The sequence below is a fragment of the Condylura cristata genome, unplaced genomic scaffold, assembly GCF_000260355.1.
Source record: "Condylura cristata isolate star-nosed mole 26May11 unplaced genomic scaffold, ConCri1.0 scaffold00024, whole genome shotgun sequence".
NCBI classification, from domain to species: Eukaryota; Metazoa; Chordata; class Mammalia; order Eulipotyphla; family Talpidae; genus Condylura; species Condylura cristata.
The window spans coordinates 15,696,581-15,712,946 of record NW_004567125.1 but is presented as its reverse complement, the minus strand read 5'-3'; the positions used below and the strand labels follow the sequence as shown (position 1 = coordinate 15,712,946).

General features: G+C 39.6%; 1 protein-coding gene across 1 annotated transcript; it reads left to right on the top strand.

Moving 5' to 3' along the window:
- Window positions 1-1,593: 1,593 nt before the first annotated feature.
- METTL18 (methyltransferase like 18) lies at window positions 1,594-4,563 on the top strand. The gene is made up of 2 exons (XM_004688115.2): window positions 1,594-1,671; window positions 3,199-4,563. Exon 2 carries the CDS (start codon window positions 3,398-3,400, stop codon window positions 4,529-4,531), a length of 1,134 nt encoding a protein of 377 aa, XP_004688172.1. The 5' UTR covers window positions 1,594-1,671; window positions 3,199-3,397; the 3' UTR covers window positions 4,532-4,563.
- The last annotated feature ends 11,803 nt before the right edge of the window (window positions 4,564-16,366 follow it).

Below are 16,366 nucleotides of genomic sequence, written 5' to 3'. Positions count from 1 at the left end.
TTAATTCAGGATTTAGTTTATTGGGACAGGAGTTCAGCCATCTCCTGGGATTACAGTAGCTGCCTTGTCCTTTTTTTTTTTTTAATATTTATTTATGCACACAAGAACTGGGGTACAGACCAGAGGTGCGAGGCCGGTGGGTGAGAGGACTCACCACAGACAGAGCCAGGAACACAATAGGCAGATCTACTGAAGTACACTGCTGAGGGGAACAGCTGCTGGTCAGGAGAGGTCTGCCACACCATGTGGGTCACTCCTCTGGCCAGGGATGGAATTCTTGCTGCAGTGGCTGCGAATAGTTCCATAGTGCGGTGCTTTAACCCACTACACCACCAAGGAAGGCCCTGTCCCTAATGGTATAGTTGCAAGTGACAGCCAGACCTGAGTTCAAGTATCAATGGTTTACATGTATATTTGACTTAAATTGTATAATTATAATCTGCAGTGTTGCGAGTCTCAAATGAACGTTACTTTTTCTACTAGGCGTAACTTAATGCTGAAAGTGAGCTCAAGGGTGGGGGAAAAAAAACCAATCACTTTTTAACCTAGAATTCCTGAACTCCTGGCACATTTACATTCACATAACAATCACCTTTTAACCTAGAACTCCTGGCACACCTACAGGAATGGTTTACACCTGGACAACGCAGGCATTAAGCAACTCAAACCCGGCAAATGAAAGCCAGTAACGAAAGAAATCACCAATAGAGAAACAGGGGTTCAAAAATGAAGATGGGAAGTAGATTCTTAATTACTGAACATCTTTTACAGACATGGTAACGTAACAGAACTACATCCTTTGACTGTCACAACACTGAAAATGGTATTATTCGTATTCACCACATATTTTAGAGATAACAAAAGCTCAAGTATCCGTCTCGTCACCTCAACTAGCAATTTAGAGTTCTCTAAGTGTTATTTCAGAGTTTTGTCTGAGTCCCTGTCTTCCCCACTACCCCCATGCAAAGTACTTAGTTGCACATAGGGAGTACAGAAAAATTCAAAGGCATAAATGGAAAAAGCCACATCCAATTCCAAAGTCACCGGATAAAACACCTGTCAGCCTTTCCTGTGCAAAACCCAAGCATGCCTTCGACCTTGTCACCCACTGCTCACTTTCGCCTTCCAGGCCCTGGCTTAGTCACTTCGCTCATTAACAAAAAAAAATCTGAGCAGCAAGAACACTGCACGGCCCGGCGGCGGCGAACAGACACTTCAGAACCCACCCGCTCTCTTTATAGGTGAAGTGATTACGAAGGATATAAGAAGACGGGGCAAAACAGAAGGCAGTTCCCGGCGGCAGAGCTCCTCCGGCCAGCCACTTATTTCTTCCAGGGGCACCGTGCTGGACCGGGACTCCCTTTCCTGAGACATGCTTCCACCGAGTACGCTCTGCTTCAAATCTCTCCCGCCACGGCCGAGGCCGGGAACGCCCACCGTCCCGGCAGGCCTTGCGAACTCTCGGCGGACACCAAAACCATAGAGAAGAAGCGGCTGCGTTCTTTGTATATAAACCTCCGCCCGGGCCGAGCCAGGGAGACAACCGGGCTTGTCTGGCCCGCGGAGGATTCGACTCACTGATGCGCACTTTCAGTCCGGCATACGTCATGACGTGGCGACGAGATTCTACACTGGAGGAGCTGGGGGCACGCGGACATTGAGTATTGCCAGGTGTGGATCAGAATATAGTTGCTTTTAGGTAGCGCGCTTTGGGGAGATGAAGGCTAAAGGTTCCCAGGTTTCCAACCCCCCCCCCCACTTCCCTCGGGCTTCGGGATTGCTCGTGTGGGGTGAGGTTTGACCAGCAACCTGGGACTCACAGGCCAGCGATTGATTCAGTGACGTAGAAACTGGCAGATTCCTACCCACTGAAATGTGTTCTGTTCCTCCCATCTCGCATAATGGGAAGAAAGACACCGCTCCGCACCTGCCATATTGCTGTGCCAGTTGAAGTAAATGGCATATTTTGAACTTCTAGCATAATAGGTAATAGAAGACTTTCAGGAAAGTCGGTTTCTACAGGTCTCTCAAAAAACACTTGGTTGCTTTTATTTGTGTTCGGCCATCAATCTGATCTTTGCTGATTACTCCAAATTCCCCACTCCCATACACTCATTTCTATCTGTCTCCACAAAATACTTTAGTAAGGTCACTTGGATGGATTTACACACACTAGAACGTCCCTGTGCGTGTTTTTTTTTTAATCATGTAATAGTTTATTTTTACATCATTTTGTACTTTTTTTTTTTTATCTCAATTGTAATCCCTGTGGGTTTCCCATCACCGAGTCACCCGTGTGCCATCACCATAATCCCGTGCATTTCCTTCCCCGCCAACCCCCCGTTTTTTATCCCATTCCCCACTCCACCCCCACAAAATGTCTCTGGTATATGGCTGTTCATTATTATTATTTTCTCGCCTGGTCCATTATACTCCTGCTATGAGCGAAACCATCCGGTCCTGTGCATGTTTTTATAACAGATATTCATTTATGAAAATCTTGTATTTCTGTTATTGAGAGGGTGATTAACTTAAGTGAGAGTCTAGCAGTTTAAAGGTAAATAATATTTGGGCAGGGTCGTGGTAGGTGACAAGTCAAATAGCTAAGTTTGCCATTTCCTGCTGTACACTTCTGGACTGCTCTTTTCTCCCTGCCCCTCCTCAAACCCCCACCTCACCCCCCACCCCCCACCCCTCCTCCCTTATTATTGCTTCAGGTTTGGTTTCAGTTTTTTTTCACGTTTCCAACTTTTGAAACCTGAAGTACCTGTGATGGGGGGTGTTTTTCCAATTCTTTTAATTTCCCCCTTCATAACTTTTATAGAAAATTTAGTTATTTGGGGAGAGAGGGGCTGTTAATATGTTTAAGTGAAATTGTCGATTTGCTTTTTTTTAAGATTTTTTTTACTTATGCATACAAGAGCTGGAGTGTGGGCTAAAGGTGAGGGGTGCTGAGAGGATTCACCAGAAACAGTGGGGAGTAGAAAAGGCAGACCTACTGAAATACACTGCTGAGGAGAGTAGTAGATGAGACAGGAGAAGTCTGCTGTACCAGTGGGTCAGTTTCCTGGCTGGGGATGGAATTCCTGTTGCAGTGGCTGCATATAGCTTCATAGTGCTGCCACTTAACCCTTTGCATCACTAGGGAGACCCTCAAATTGCTTTTTAATAATAATTTTACTTTATTTCCCCACACAGAGTTAAACTGAAAGAAGAACAAAGACTTTTAAAAAAACATTTGGAAATACCTCTAAATATGTCTAACATAAGCAGCTAAAGAAAACTTGAATCCAACAAAAACAGTTGAACAATTGAGGCAGTTTTATGTGTGAGTCACTACTTCTATCCAGAAGTTCACATACCTTCCTTTGAATTTGAGAATTGTGTACATTTGAGGATGGCCTTTCAATTTAATTTCACTATAGAAGACCATCTGGGAAGTGAATTAACACACCTTAGAGATGCAGCATTGGCCCTGGATTCCTCAAAAGATTCTTCTCCAGGCTTAGAAACTCAAAAAGGTAAAGAGACCTTTTTCAATGACAGAAAGTGCTCACCAGGACATTTTGACTTGCCTCTGGATCACTTGGGGGAACCCAAGTCAGCAACAAATACAGCTTCCACTCAAGACACAGACAGTACATTCAGTGCTGCTAACATTTCAGTTAACTTGGAGCTACCTGAAGAACAGCCCTGTTTGAGAATGGCTAAAGAACACTCTGTGCCTAAAGATTTAAAGAAAGTGTTAGAAAATAAAGTCATGGAAGCATTACCAGTTCACCAGAATATAATTCTATCAGTGGTGAAAACCAACCTGTTGAAAGAGAACTTCCCTGGTGAAGAAAATATAGTTTCAAAAAGCTTTTCTTCTCACTCTGATCTGATTACAGGTGTTTATGAAGGAGGCTTGAAAATCTGGGAATGCACCTTTGACCTGTTAGCTTATTTGATAAAGGCCAGTGTGGAATTTGCTGGGAAAAAAGTGCTGGATCTTGGCTGTGGGGCAGGGTTATTGGGTATAATTGCATTCAGGGAAGGGGCAAAAGAAATTCATTTCCAAGATTATAACAGTTTGGTGATTGATGAAGTAACCTTACCTAATGTAATAGCTAACTCTGTTTTGGAAGATGTAGAAAATGTAAACCAACCAGAAGCAAAAAAATGTAAAAAATCAAAAATAACACAAGAACTGTGTCAGTGCCGATTCTTTTCTGGAGAATGGTCTGAATTTTGTAAGCTTATACTAAGTAGTGAAAAGCTATTTGAAAAGTATGATCTCATTCTAACCTCAGAAACCATTTACAATCCAGATTATTATGACACTTTGCACCAAACATTCCTTCAATTGTTAGAGAAAAATGGACGGGTGCTTTTGGCCAGTAAAGCACATTATTTTGGAGTAGGTGGGGGCGTTCATGATTTTCAGAAGTTTGTAGAAGAAAGGGATGTATTTGAGACCAAAATACTTCAAGTAACTGATGTAGGACTAAAGAGATGTCTACTTGAAATGACTTTCAGATGCCCTAGTTAATGTCGACTTAATGTCCAAAGTGAAATAAATAGAATGAAGAAAAACGTGTTTGTATGTTTGATTTCTGCTTTAGAGTATTACTTTTTTTCTGCCATTATTATATTTATCCAAATAAAAAGCCAATATTGGCAATCTTAATACTTGTTGGGTGAGACTGAGGAAATAGTGTACCTGATATTTGAAGAACAGGTACATATTTAGGAAGGTTTAACTGTTCTCCGCCCTCATACTATTGCCCTCACCTTTGACACAAACTTGTTCCAGAAAACTTGCTTGTTCTTCAATTTGATTTCTTCCCAATCTTTATTAATTTTTGTTCATGTGAAGTGCCTGATCATATCATTAGGCCATTAATTCTAAGGGCATACATATGTGTCATTAAATGGTACTAAATTTAAATATAAGGTCAAAAGTCTTAACTTGGAAGTAATTTTCTTACTAATATCCATTTATATTCATTTATCAATTCAGTTCACATGGAGATGGAGAAAATAATGGAGAACTGTGTTAAAGAGTATGAAAATGACTTAAAGATTTAATAACATATAGTTAATCCCTTGGGCCCAAGAGGAGACCCTATAGGGTCTTCTTTGGAGGATAAAGATTTAAAAATTATTCCAGATTTTAGTGTAGACTCCTCACTTATTGTTAAATAGTATGAAAGAAAAAGGGAAACAGTATTTTGAATCTAGTGTGAAATTTTTTACAGTTAACATCAAAAATTGGGATCTAACTTCTTATCCCATAAAATGTAACAGAGTAATTTTTCCTCCTTGCAGATAACCAAAAATAATGGTACAACAGATCCAATGTGAACTAAGTGTAAACATCTGTTAATTAGGCATTTTGTGTGGCATCTTAATAGGAAGTATATATCATCCCCATTTTAATAATCTTACTGGCTAATAGTTTTCAACATTTTCTGTCTGCAAGCAGAAGAACTTTACTCACAATTTTCATAACAGCTGTGTGTTATGTCTTAAATACTATCTCCATTTTACAAAGAAATTTGAGATTCGAGGAAGTAATTAGGCCCTAATTGCTCACCTTGCACTAGAATCAACTGAAATCTTAAAAACTGCTCTTTTTCATCGCTCAGTGCTCTGAACATTACCAGTCTTTCTTTTTTTTTTCTTTTCTTTTTCTTTTTATAAAAAGATTTATTTATTTATGTTTACAGAGCTGGGGTACAGGCCAGAGGTGTGGTGGGTAAGAGACAGAGTGGGGAGCAGAACAGGCAGATTGACAAAATACACTGCTGAGGGGAATAGGGAGTGGGTAAGAAGAGGTCTGCCACACCATGTGGGCAGCTCGCTGGCTGGGGATCGAACTCGCGCTGCATTGGCTTCAGAGAGCTTCATAATACGGTGCTTTAACCTATTGCGCCACCAGGGAGAGCCCACCAGTTTTTCTTTTATGTGACATGTTTCTTGCACTTTTAATTCTGAAAGACATATTTATATACATCATTGAAAATTTTATATTACACATAAATCCCTAGTAAACTATAAATATATAATATATATACATGAAACTTTATGATGTATTATATAAGTATAAAACAAAGAATGTCATTTATAGGCCTTCCTTGTGGCACAGGGATTAAGTCTTAGTGCTATTAAGCTAACGCCAGCCACTGCCTCAAGAGTTTGATTCCCAACCAGGAAACCCACATGGCAGAGCAGACCTCTCCTGTCTCACCCACTGCTCCCTTCAGCATTTTATTTCAGTAAAGCCACCTGTTCTGCTCCCCACTTTGGTGAATTCTCTCACCTCCACACCTCTGACCTACACCCTAGTTCTAAATAAAATAAATCTTTAAGAAAAAAATGCTCATTTATATTGAACTAGTTTGTATCTCACAAGATAAATTCATAGTTGTGGCAATAGAGAAGAATGTAGATGTCAGATCCTGTCCTGAGGGTACCATTACTGCAAAGGCCACAGTGCTATTCCAGACTAAACTGCTAGATAAGTTAGAACAGGCCCTGTCAGCTGGGTGTCAGCTGGGTTGGCTATTGAAGGTACAAAGCATTGGCATTGGATAGAATCTCATGATGCAACAGAATAAGTGATTTTGAGGCAAATAGTTTTCTTTAAGTTCTCCAAGATAAATCAAACTCCCAATGAGGGAGGTATCACTTGGGAGCCCTGTTTAAGAGTAGAGAAACCTGAATAGTGTCTCAGGGCACAATTTCAGCCCTGTGTTGGAGTGTCCTATAAAGGTCAGAGCTAATGCTCAATCTTGCAAACTTGGTACTTCTGGGCATTAAAGGTAATGCCGAGGCTGACAGATAATCCAAAGGGACGCATCTACCTAAGACAGCTGACAGCAAGAGATTTACTGTAAATACAAATTAAGTCTACAAATGCAGGAGGAAGATGCAGATTATGCTTTCTTATGTAAATTGTTTAACAACCATTAAAGAAGGCATATATGTTAAGACAATGATTTTTAAAGTCCAATACTTAGGTTAAAATTCATTTTCCTTATCTATAAAACATTGTTTATAATAGTATCTCCCTAACAGAGTTCAATGAAAGATAGTTAATGTTGAATGTTTATGATGGCTTTTTTCCATATGGTGCGTATATATAATAAAATTTATTATGTCCAAGAATTCACATACTATTTAGCCATCCTGTTTATGCATATAGGAAGTCACATACACTGCTGTTAAAATATTGGGTTTACAATTTTACAGTTGACAAATCACAGTTTAGAACGCAGGGGGAAAAAAGTAAGTTTCAGATCTTATGTTACAGGGTTGGCACCCCAACATGAAATGGATTGGCCTGACTGTGGGTCCTCACCCAAGATTCTTTACCCACCACAATTGCACTGCCCATCCCAGTCCCTATGGTTCCCCAGCATACCCCCTCATTGCCCTTCTCCCTATTTCCCACTTCTAACCTGTTCTTTTTTGGACTTTTTTGTTGCAGATCATTAAGGGTAAAGATGACTGCATTTTATAGAATTGTTCCTAAAACTCTTACGTTGTATCTGCCTCTAAATTTCCCATTTCTTAAATGTGCCTGTACTCTTCATTACAGTTTTATGTTCCCTAGGTGGTTTGCTTTTTGCCAAAGATTCAGAAACCTGGGGGTTGAGGAATTGTCTTCACACTACCAGGAATTGACTCACTTCCTTTTATTAACGGCAATTGCTAATAACACGTGTTGTAGTGTCCTCAGAAGAAAAGGTGACAGCTACTCAACTAGAGAATACACTTTTGAGAGGAGAAAACATCTTTACTGTTCAGTCCCTTCCATATTGTTTTATCCAGGTACTCAGGGGAAAAAGCTATTTGAGGGGCCCTTCCTGGTGGCGCAGCGGGTTAAAGCACTGCACTAAGAAGCTTAAGCCACTTACGCATGAGTTCAATTCCTGCCTGCCCCAGAGGTGACCACATGGCGCAGCAGACCTCTCCTGACACGCCCGCTGCTCCCCTCAGCAGTGTACTTCGTTGATCTGCCTGTCCTGCTCCCCACTCTATCTCTGGTGAATCCTCTCACCCTCCGCATCTCTGGCCTGTACCCCAGTTCTATATGAATAAATAAACAAATCTTTAAAAAAAAAAGCTATTTGAAAACAGAGTAGCTAAAACACTAATACCATGAACTTGATTCATTGTCTCTGTCAGCCAAAAGTTCTCATTGTGTTATGGTGAGATTGTAATACTAATAGTAAAACTCTGAAAACCAGGGCACATGCAAAATCACCATCATAAGTTATGGCCAGTCCATCAGAGAAGTTGCTCTGTGCTGTGAAAGAAACTTCACTGCAGCCCAGAGAAGCATGTCTATGACATAGGATGGTGGGGGGAATCACAACACACTCTCATCCGAAGATAACCCTCTCACAGTTCTGATTTCTGTCTTTTTTAAGGAATTGAAAGTGTACTCAGATAACCCTTAAAAGTAGGTTATCACATATGGGTGACTTGGTGATGGGAAACCCGCGGGGATCACAATTGAGATGGGAAAAAAAAAGAAATGTACAAAATGATGTAAAAATAAACTGTTATAAAAAATTTAAAAAAAAAAGTAGGTTCATCAGCTTTATGGAAAACTGTCAAAAGGAAGTGTTTTTTCAGTTGTAGTAATTCTCTGAAGGAAATGATGTAAAAACTACAATAAGCCCAGTAAATATTACTAAAAGACAGGGGAATATTCACAGGACAGGATAAGCAGTCCATAAAGTTGTGATCTGCAAAAATGTAAGGAAGGGGGGTGCTGTTGCTATTCTTTGCCATGGTGTACCCTGAAGAGAGGAAAGAATTCAATGAGAAGGCTCCTCCTTGGCAGTATAAAGCTCAAGCCTTTGCAGTGAAATCAGATGCACTCAGACTATCGGACCCCAAGTGAGTAAGCCATGCTGCTGCTGGCCTGTGTAGTTCCCTCATGCAAACAAAAGGACCCCTGGTGGATGCAGTTCTCTTTTAGGGAACACGATGGGACAAGTGGAATAAAGTATGCTTTCATATCCATTTGCCTCCAGCATTCTCTTGTAGCTCTGTGGCTTAGTCCTACAACTTTCCAGAACTTTTTGACAGATAAAATATAAGATAATGGACAACAGACTGGTGAACATCAAAAGAATGATATCATTCTTTTTTTTTTTTTTTTAGGAGATTTACAACAGCTCCATAGACAGCAACCAGAAAGTTAGACAGTTTAAGGTCTCAGTTACCTTACTGTGCTGCAAGTGAACTCAAAGACTATTTGTGAACAGGGACTTAGAGCTGCAGAAGCAAGAATGCCCATGTGACACCCTTTCACCTTGGTATTGTACTGAAGATTATTGAGGGGAGCAGTGAAGTCAAATTGCTATGGAAAACTATCCCTAGTGCCCCATCCAGGGGTGGGAGTGGTCCGTCTACTGTTCTGGTTGTTATCTAGCAGCTGCAGCTCAATTCTGAAATACTCCTAACATACAGCCAGTTTGACATAGGTTATGAATGTGGCTAAGAGATTTTTTCTGCCTTAGAAATTTCTTTGAAAACTCCATCAGGAAAAAAAAGAAAGAAAGAAAGAAAACGTGATCAGGTACCCACCAATGAGGTTTCACTGTTGGTCCCAATATAGTTGTCACAGATCATGCAACCAGACAGTCACCTCTCAGATCTGAAGCTACAGAGAAGTTGAAGGGCCTTAGAGCATGGTGAAACAGTTACCAATACTGTAAAGTGTATTTCTTCTAAAAACTTAGAAAGAAAAATGTATTGCCCTCATTCTGCTCATGGATATCTTATGTGGGAAAGATCAAGTGTTGTCTAAATTCTTTATATGTGTGTAAAATGTCTTAAAACCAAAGATTCATCCAGTCTCTGCTATTCTATGCTAAATATCTTCTAATGAGTTTCTGTAAACTTGATTCTGAGTTTGTTTTAAATAGCATGAAAGAGTTATATATATTTTTAAAGATTTATTTATTTATGCATACAGAACTGGGTACAGGCCAGAGGTGTGGTGGGTGAGAGGATTCACCAGAGACAGGGTGGGGAGCAGAACAGGCTGATCTACTGAAATACACTGCTGATGGGAGCAGTGGGCGGGCCAGGAGAGGTCTGCTGTGCCATGTGGGTCAGCTCCCTGGCAGAGGATCAAACTTGTCCTGCAGTGGCTTTGGAGAGCCTCATAAGGCAGTGCTTTCCATCTCAGTTGTAATATCCTTGGGCCGAGTTATTTTATTTTTTATTTTATTTATTTTTATTATTATTTTTTTTAAGATTTATTTATTTATTCATATAGAACTGGTGTACAGGCCAGAGATGCGGAGGGTGAGAGGATTCACCAGAGACAGAGTGGGGAGCAGAACAGGCAGATCAAGTACACTGCTGAGGGGAGCAGCGGGCGGGTGAGGAGAGGTCTGCCACGCCATGTGGTCACCTCTGGGGCAGGCAGGGATCGAACTCATGCGTAAGTGGCTTTCGGTTCTTAGTGCTGCGCTTTAACCCGCTGCGCCACCAGGGAGGGCCCGAGTTATTTTATTTTTAAGGAGAGAATTTGTGTGACAAAGTAGAATGAAGCCTAGAAACTCGACACACCCAGTCTGTCACTGGTACAGCACATTCTCATTAGTCACTATCTAAGCCAGCTTTTTTAAATTATCATTATTTTCCACCTGTGCAGTTTTAGAATCTTCAGCGGGAACCTCATTTTCAGTGATTTGCTACCTCCCACCCTGTGCTTCCCACACATTGAACTCTGTTTCCTGTTTGCCTTGTTATTTTCAAGCTTCTCTACAATTTTTACAATAAGAATTAAAAAGATCCTGTCTTCAGAGGAAAACACATCTGAGAAACATTTTCTAGGAAGAGTGGCACAGATATTTATAATACTTTCAATTTTAGTTCCTTCAACAGGAAATGTTTTCAAGCCTCTCTTTGTACATTAAACTATCCCTTTCTTAATTATGCAACTGGTTCTAAGTTTTTCAAAGTGAAAATCTTATGTAATGTCCCAACACCCCCCAAATACCTCAGAAACACATCTGTCTCTCTAAGAGACATAAAGAGAAATAAGTGCAGTGCTAGTCAAAATCATTATAAATGCTTGTCTTCAGCAATTTTAGTTTATCATTCATTACTATTATATATATTTTATGTATATATATATATATATAAATATACACACACATATACATATAAATATATTTCACCAATTGTTAAAAACAGTATCAAAGCCAAAGTTCAGAGGCTAAACACAAATTATTTTAAAATTGTTCTAAGGAGATATCCTGGATGGATTGTATGATTTGTAAACACAAATACCAAGTTTTCTAAAATTCAGGAGTATTTCAGAAATAGGAAGAGAGGAACCCTCCTGAGCAGTATCTCCTTAGGTGCCATGTTTAATTCTGTCCAGGACTTGCATATCAAACAGAATTTCACCCTACACTAAAGCCTTAATAAATTCTCATTCCAACAAGAATTCACTGAGTACTTACTGTGCATAGAAAAGACAATTTATATCTTTAATAATTTTTGTTAAAGAAATTTAACACTTATAAGAAAATATTTTCTCTTGAATGTATATCAACTGAACACACTTCCAATTACTTGCCATTTCTCTTTTTACAAACAATGTAATGAGTACAAAAGTTTCCAGGTATATTTGCTTTCTGTGTGGCCCTTTTATTGTGACTTGTGCATTTCTTTATTGGTCAAAGAACTTTTCAAATTAATTTATGAAAGAACCAGCCATAATAGGAAACAGAACAATAGATAGCTGATAGCTGTGAATTCAAACTTCAGAAGAGAGATGTACGAAAGGAAAAAAAAAATCAACAAATCTACAGGATTGGGGAGGGGAGAGTGGGAGAAAAGAAATGAAGAATGATGAAACAAAATAGAATTATATTAATTAAAGTTGAGAGCAGCAGTCAGAATTCTGGAAAAAGTAAAATGGTGGAACACAAAAACAATCAGGGAGTGCAGAGGATGTCTTAAATTCACATAATAGATGAGCCTGTGAAAAAGTGATAGGATTAGTGACATATGAGAGAGGAGACAACCAAAGGACAGGACTATGTAAATAAGTTAACAGGCCAAGGAGAAGTATCTAGTGACAGTCCACTCGGCCTTGTGGTACCCTGGCAAATTTTCCCAGTTGGAGTTTTGTTTCAAATAGCATTGCTGAGCTTTCTATCTGCAATGGTCCTACCTCCTAGTTTAGGACATGCCTATTTTCCCAGTGTCTCATCTGATTTAACATTCTAACACTCTCTAAAATGCACTGATTTGGATGATGATTACATGGTCAACCTATTCATACTAGTCTGGTAGCACTACACTTAAACTTATAATTTTATGTGTAAGGCATAGTTTTTTTTTTTTTAACTCCAATAAATTAATATTAACTTCCAATCATACATCAATCACCGATCTTGAAAATAGGTTTTAGAGATAAAATGAAACATTCTGTGATTTTAGGGCATAGAATGTGCCCTAAAGAGGAACACAATTTGTGAATCTTTTTGTGAGGATATTGAACCCTAAGACAAATTAGGGATAATTAGGCAACTTCAAGGACAGTGTAGGGAGGGAACTCAGAAGAATCAAGGGAGGCTCCAGAGATAAGGACAAAAAATTCCAAAGGGGACTAATCAAACACCCCAGGACTAGGAGCAACAGGACATTCTGGAACAAGGACTATTAAAAAAAGGACTCTAAAATAAGGGTTGGGACACAGAGATTTAGTTCTGGGCACAGAGACATGAAGACAGAGTGAGTGAGAACACCAAGAACTAACCAATGTAACAGGGTGGTCCCCAGGAAGAAGAGAGGTTTCAGGTTCCCTGTCCCACCCAAAGGAGGGTGGAGCTGAGCAGAAGGAAAGAATCTGGAGAGGAGATTGAGGAGAAAGGAAGCAGGACAGAGGGCCAGAAGGTGACCTGAGGGAGGCACATGGAGACATGAGAAGAAGCGGCTCTTGTTTCTTGGCCCTGAACTGGCTGAAACTGATGTGGGTGAGAGACGTTATCCACGAAGGTATGAATGAGTTTGGGTGTTTGATTAGAAACTATATTCTTTGTCTTTTCTGTATGCACACTAATTGTGTTAAAGTCCTTTACATTAAAGGTCTTACATATTTTGTCTTGATGTGGTGGATGGCAGAAACTATTTAGAATGAACAGGTTTGGGGATTCAAAGGTACCCCTCTCCCTGCCCTGTAACAACAATGAGACTGGTGGAGCTCTAGAATAATTAGGGAAAAAAGTTATTTATGCCCTGAGACACAACTTCATTTCAGGTCCCTTGTGCTGCCTGGCCTGGTTCCACTGACCTGGGTCTCCCCATTTTATTTCTGTCCACTTTCTCCTTAATAATTTTTCTTTTTTTGGGTCCTCTAAACAATTTTGCCTCTTGCTTGCTTGCCTGAGCATTGGTGAGGTTCCTGCTGTGGCTTCTTGAGACCAGCCCTTAGTGGTCTAGTGACTCAGTGCTGCCATTGCATCCTGGGATCCATTCCTGGCTGGGAGACTAGACCTGAAAACCTGAAATTTTGGTATTAATATTATGCATGCTGAGCAGGTTTCTGAGAGGGATTTTTATCTTAGAGTAAGACCAGATGTCTGATATGGGGCGTACAGGAGAGGAAGTTGAAGGGAAAGAGGATGGGCAGATACTTCCCAGTATCAACCATCTGGTGAAAACTTGGTAGATTTTAAGATGGAAATAGAAGTTGGAAGACTAAAACACAGCACTGCAAGCAAGCTACAGACACTTCAGTGAGAGTTGGATCCCTGGATTTCTGGCCAGGAGCTGACCCACATAGTGCAGCAGACCTCTCTGTTCCCCTCACTGTTCCCCTCAGCAGTGTACTTCTGTCAATCTGCCTGTTCTGCTCCCCACTCTGTCTCTGGAGAATCCTCGCATCTCCCCAGATCTGTATGCATAAATAAATCAACCTTTAAAAAAATAAAATAACATAAAATAAAATCTGGGGCCGTGAGTAAACAAACTCAAGTGTCAAGGCAGGGAGGCTTACTTTATGGAGGTGACTTGCATAGATGGTGTGGCTGGAGGGACCCAGGAGTTCCCTACCCATTTATACCTTCCCATCTTGAGCCTAACACATTTGAAATGAAGTCAAGGGCCCGTTGTTGGGCTCCATAGTAATTTTCTTTGGGACCTTTTGAAAAATACAACTACATTAGAACACTAATACCTTCCTGTAAATTATTTTATCTTTTTTTTTTCCCCTTAGAGATGTGACATAGAAATAGTGATACCTTTGGGGCTTTAGAGATGAACATGAGAAAAGAGACTTGAAGGATTACTTTTGCTTGCATGATGGTTTCCTAGTAGTTGCTTTGAGAAAGGAAACCTATTTGCCAATGGTCAACTCTCAAATTCTGCCCAGGGTATTTCCTATTAGTCAGCTATTATCTTATAAAACTTTTGTGATTCTTTAGAGGCCAGTGAAATCTTGATTAGTTTCTGAAATTATTAGTTTCTGAATTTGGCAATGTCAGGAACAAAGGGTGGAGAGGAAGGTACAAGCAAGAGTTTGGGGGAAATAGCCAACATCATTTGTCTAACCATATTAGTCACTGAAGACCATGGTCTGTCTGATTGCTGTGGAAAGTGTCTTAAAACAGCTCATTTGAGAATTGTTTTTTCATTGTCTAGACCTGTTAAGTTTGTGATTTTCTTGTTTTTGACAGAGTTTTTGGAAACAGTTAATCCTAACATTCCCAGTGAGCTTTGGAACTTTCTAAAAGAAGATTCAAGCTTTCTGTTCAAAAGAAAATAATTGCAGGATAATTGGCCACAACCAATGAAATGCTACCCCCCCCCAAAAAAAAGCGTCAATGGAAACATGTCAATATTAATTATCACATTTCAAAATTCTAAGCAGCAAAAATTTACATCTATTTCTTTAGGGACTTTTTAGACATATTTTACCAACACCAGAAGTCAGAAAATAAACCTAATTCCTGTGTCCAATATTGCTTTATTACTATTACCAAGTGGCCTCTTCTTGGCAAATGACAAGTAATCCATCCAGTCATCTAGCCATTAAGACTCAAAAATCTATGCTAACTGGTATAATATGCATAAAGAAAAATAAAATGTCCCAAGTCTCAATTTACACTTTCCATGGAAAGACAATACATGCTAAGAATCCATGTCTCTGTTCCATTTTACAGAAAAATATCTCTAATATTGTTTCTACTTTCTGGTTACAGTTTCTCACTTTTACTTGTTTCCGCAGTAAATTCCAATTGGCATTTTGTCTTACCCTACTTTCAAAGTGTTCAGCAGAGGCCTCCTTCTTCATGTAGCAATTAAGTCTCAGCGCTATCACTGCTATGACCTGAGTTCAAAACCAGGGAACTAATCCACATATGGCACAGCAGACCTCTCCTGTCTAGTAACTCACAGGGCTTATCAGCTGACCCTTCTTTATCTAGTCTTCTACTGCCCACCTCCTTCTTTCTGATCCTTCTTGACTTTGGCTATGCACTGTCTATGCACTCTTTTCTTGCATATGTTTTTTTCTCTCTGTCGATGCTGTTACCCCCCTCATGCCCTGCTTGTTTTTATTTACCTTTTCAGTCTTAGCTTGGACTCTATTTTCTCTGTGTTAGGGTAATCTGGTCAATCTGTTTCCTCTTCAAACCAGACTTGTAGATTTTCTTTAGAATATTCAGAGGACTCTCATCTTCTTGGAATTAGATGTTTCCATAAATGTCAATAACAAGAGAAATGTTAGTGGTTTTGATGGAGACAATGAAATGACAATTCTTATTTTAAGTAGTCTATTACCATAGCAATTAGAAAATAGTTACAGTGACTAATTCATAATAAAAAGTTAAAAGCTTAGATTAAGCAAGGTGTTTCCTATGCAAACTGATGGCTTTGATTCTTTATCCTTGTGCCCTTGGGTCCTTAGCTCTTAACTGCATATTTTCTAAGTGATGGTCATGTTTGGGAATTGGTCTTGCCTACCGAGAAAAATATGATAAGGCTATACTAAAATTATATTGTTTATTTGGGACTTTGGATTTGTAGATCAGGAAACATGAACTCAGGTATCAGCCCAAATTGTGTCCTTTTGGGATTTTTGTTAGGAGGATTTAAAAGGAAAAAGATGGGGGAAGAAGGACAAGATCCAAAAATGTTTATCAAGGACTGGGATTAGTTATTAATTATATTTCTTAGACTTTATTGGTTTTGGTTACTATTGAGAGAAGAAAAGAAAAAGAAAACTTTTGCACAGTTCTTGGGGGAAAACTTTTGCATAGTTCTTCCAGCTGTATCCAGCTGAAAATCAGTTATTGCCAGTCATTAAATAGCTTCTATAAGGTTTTTTTTTTTTTTT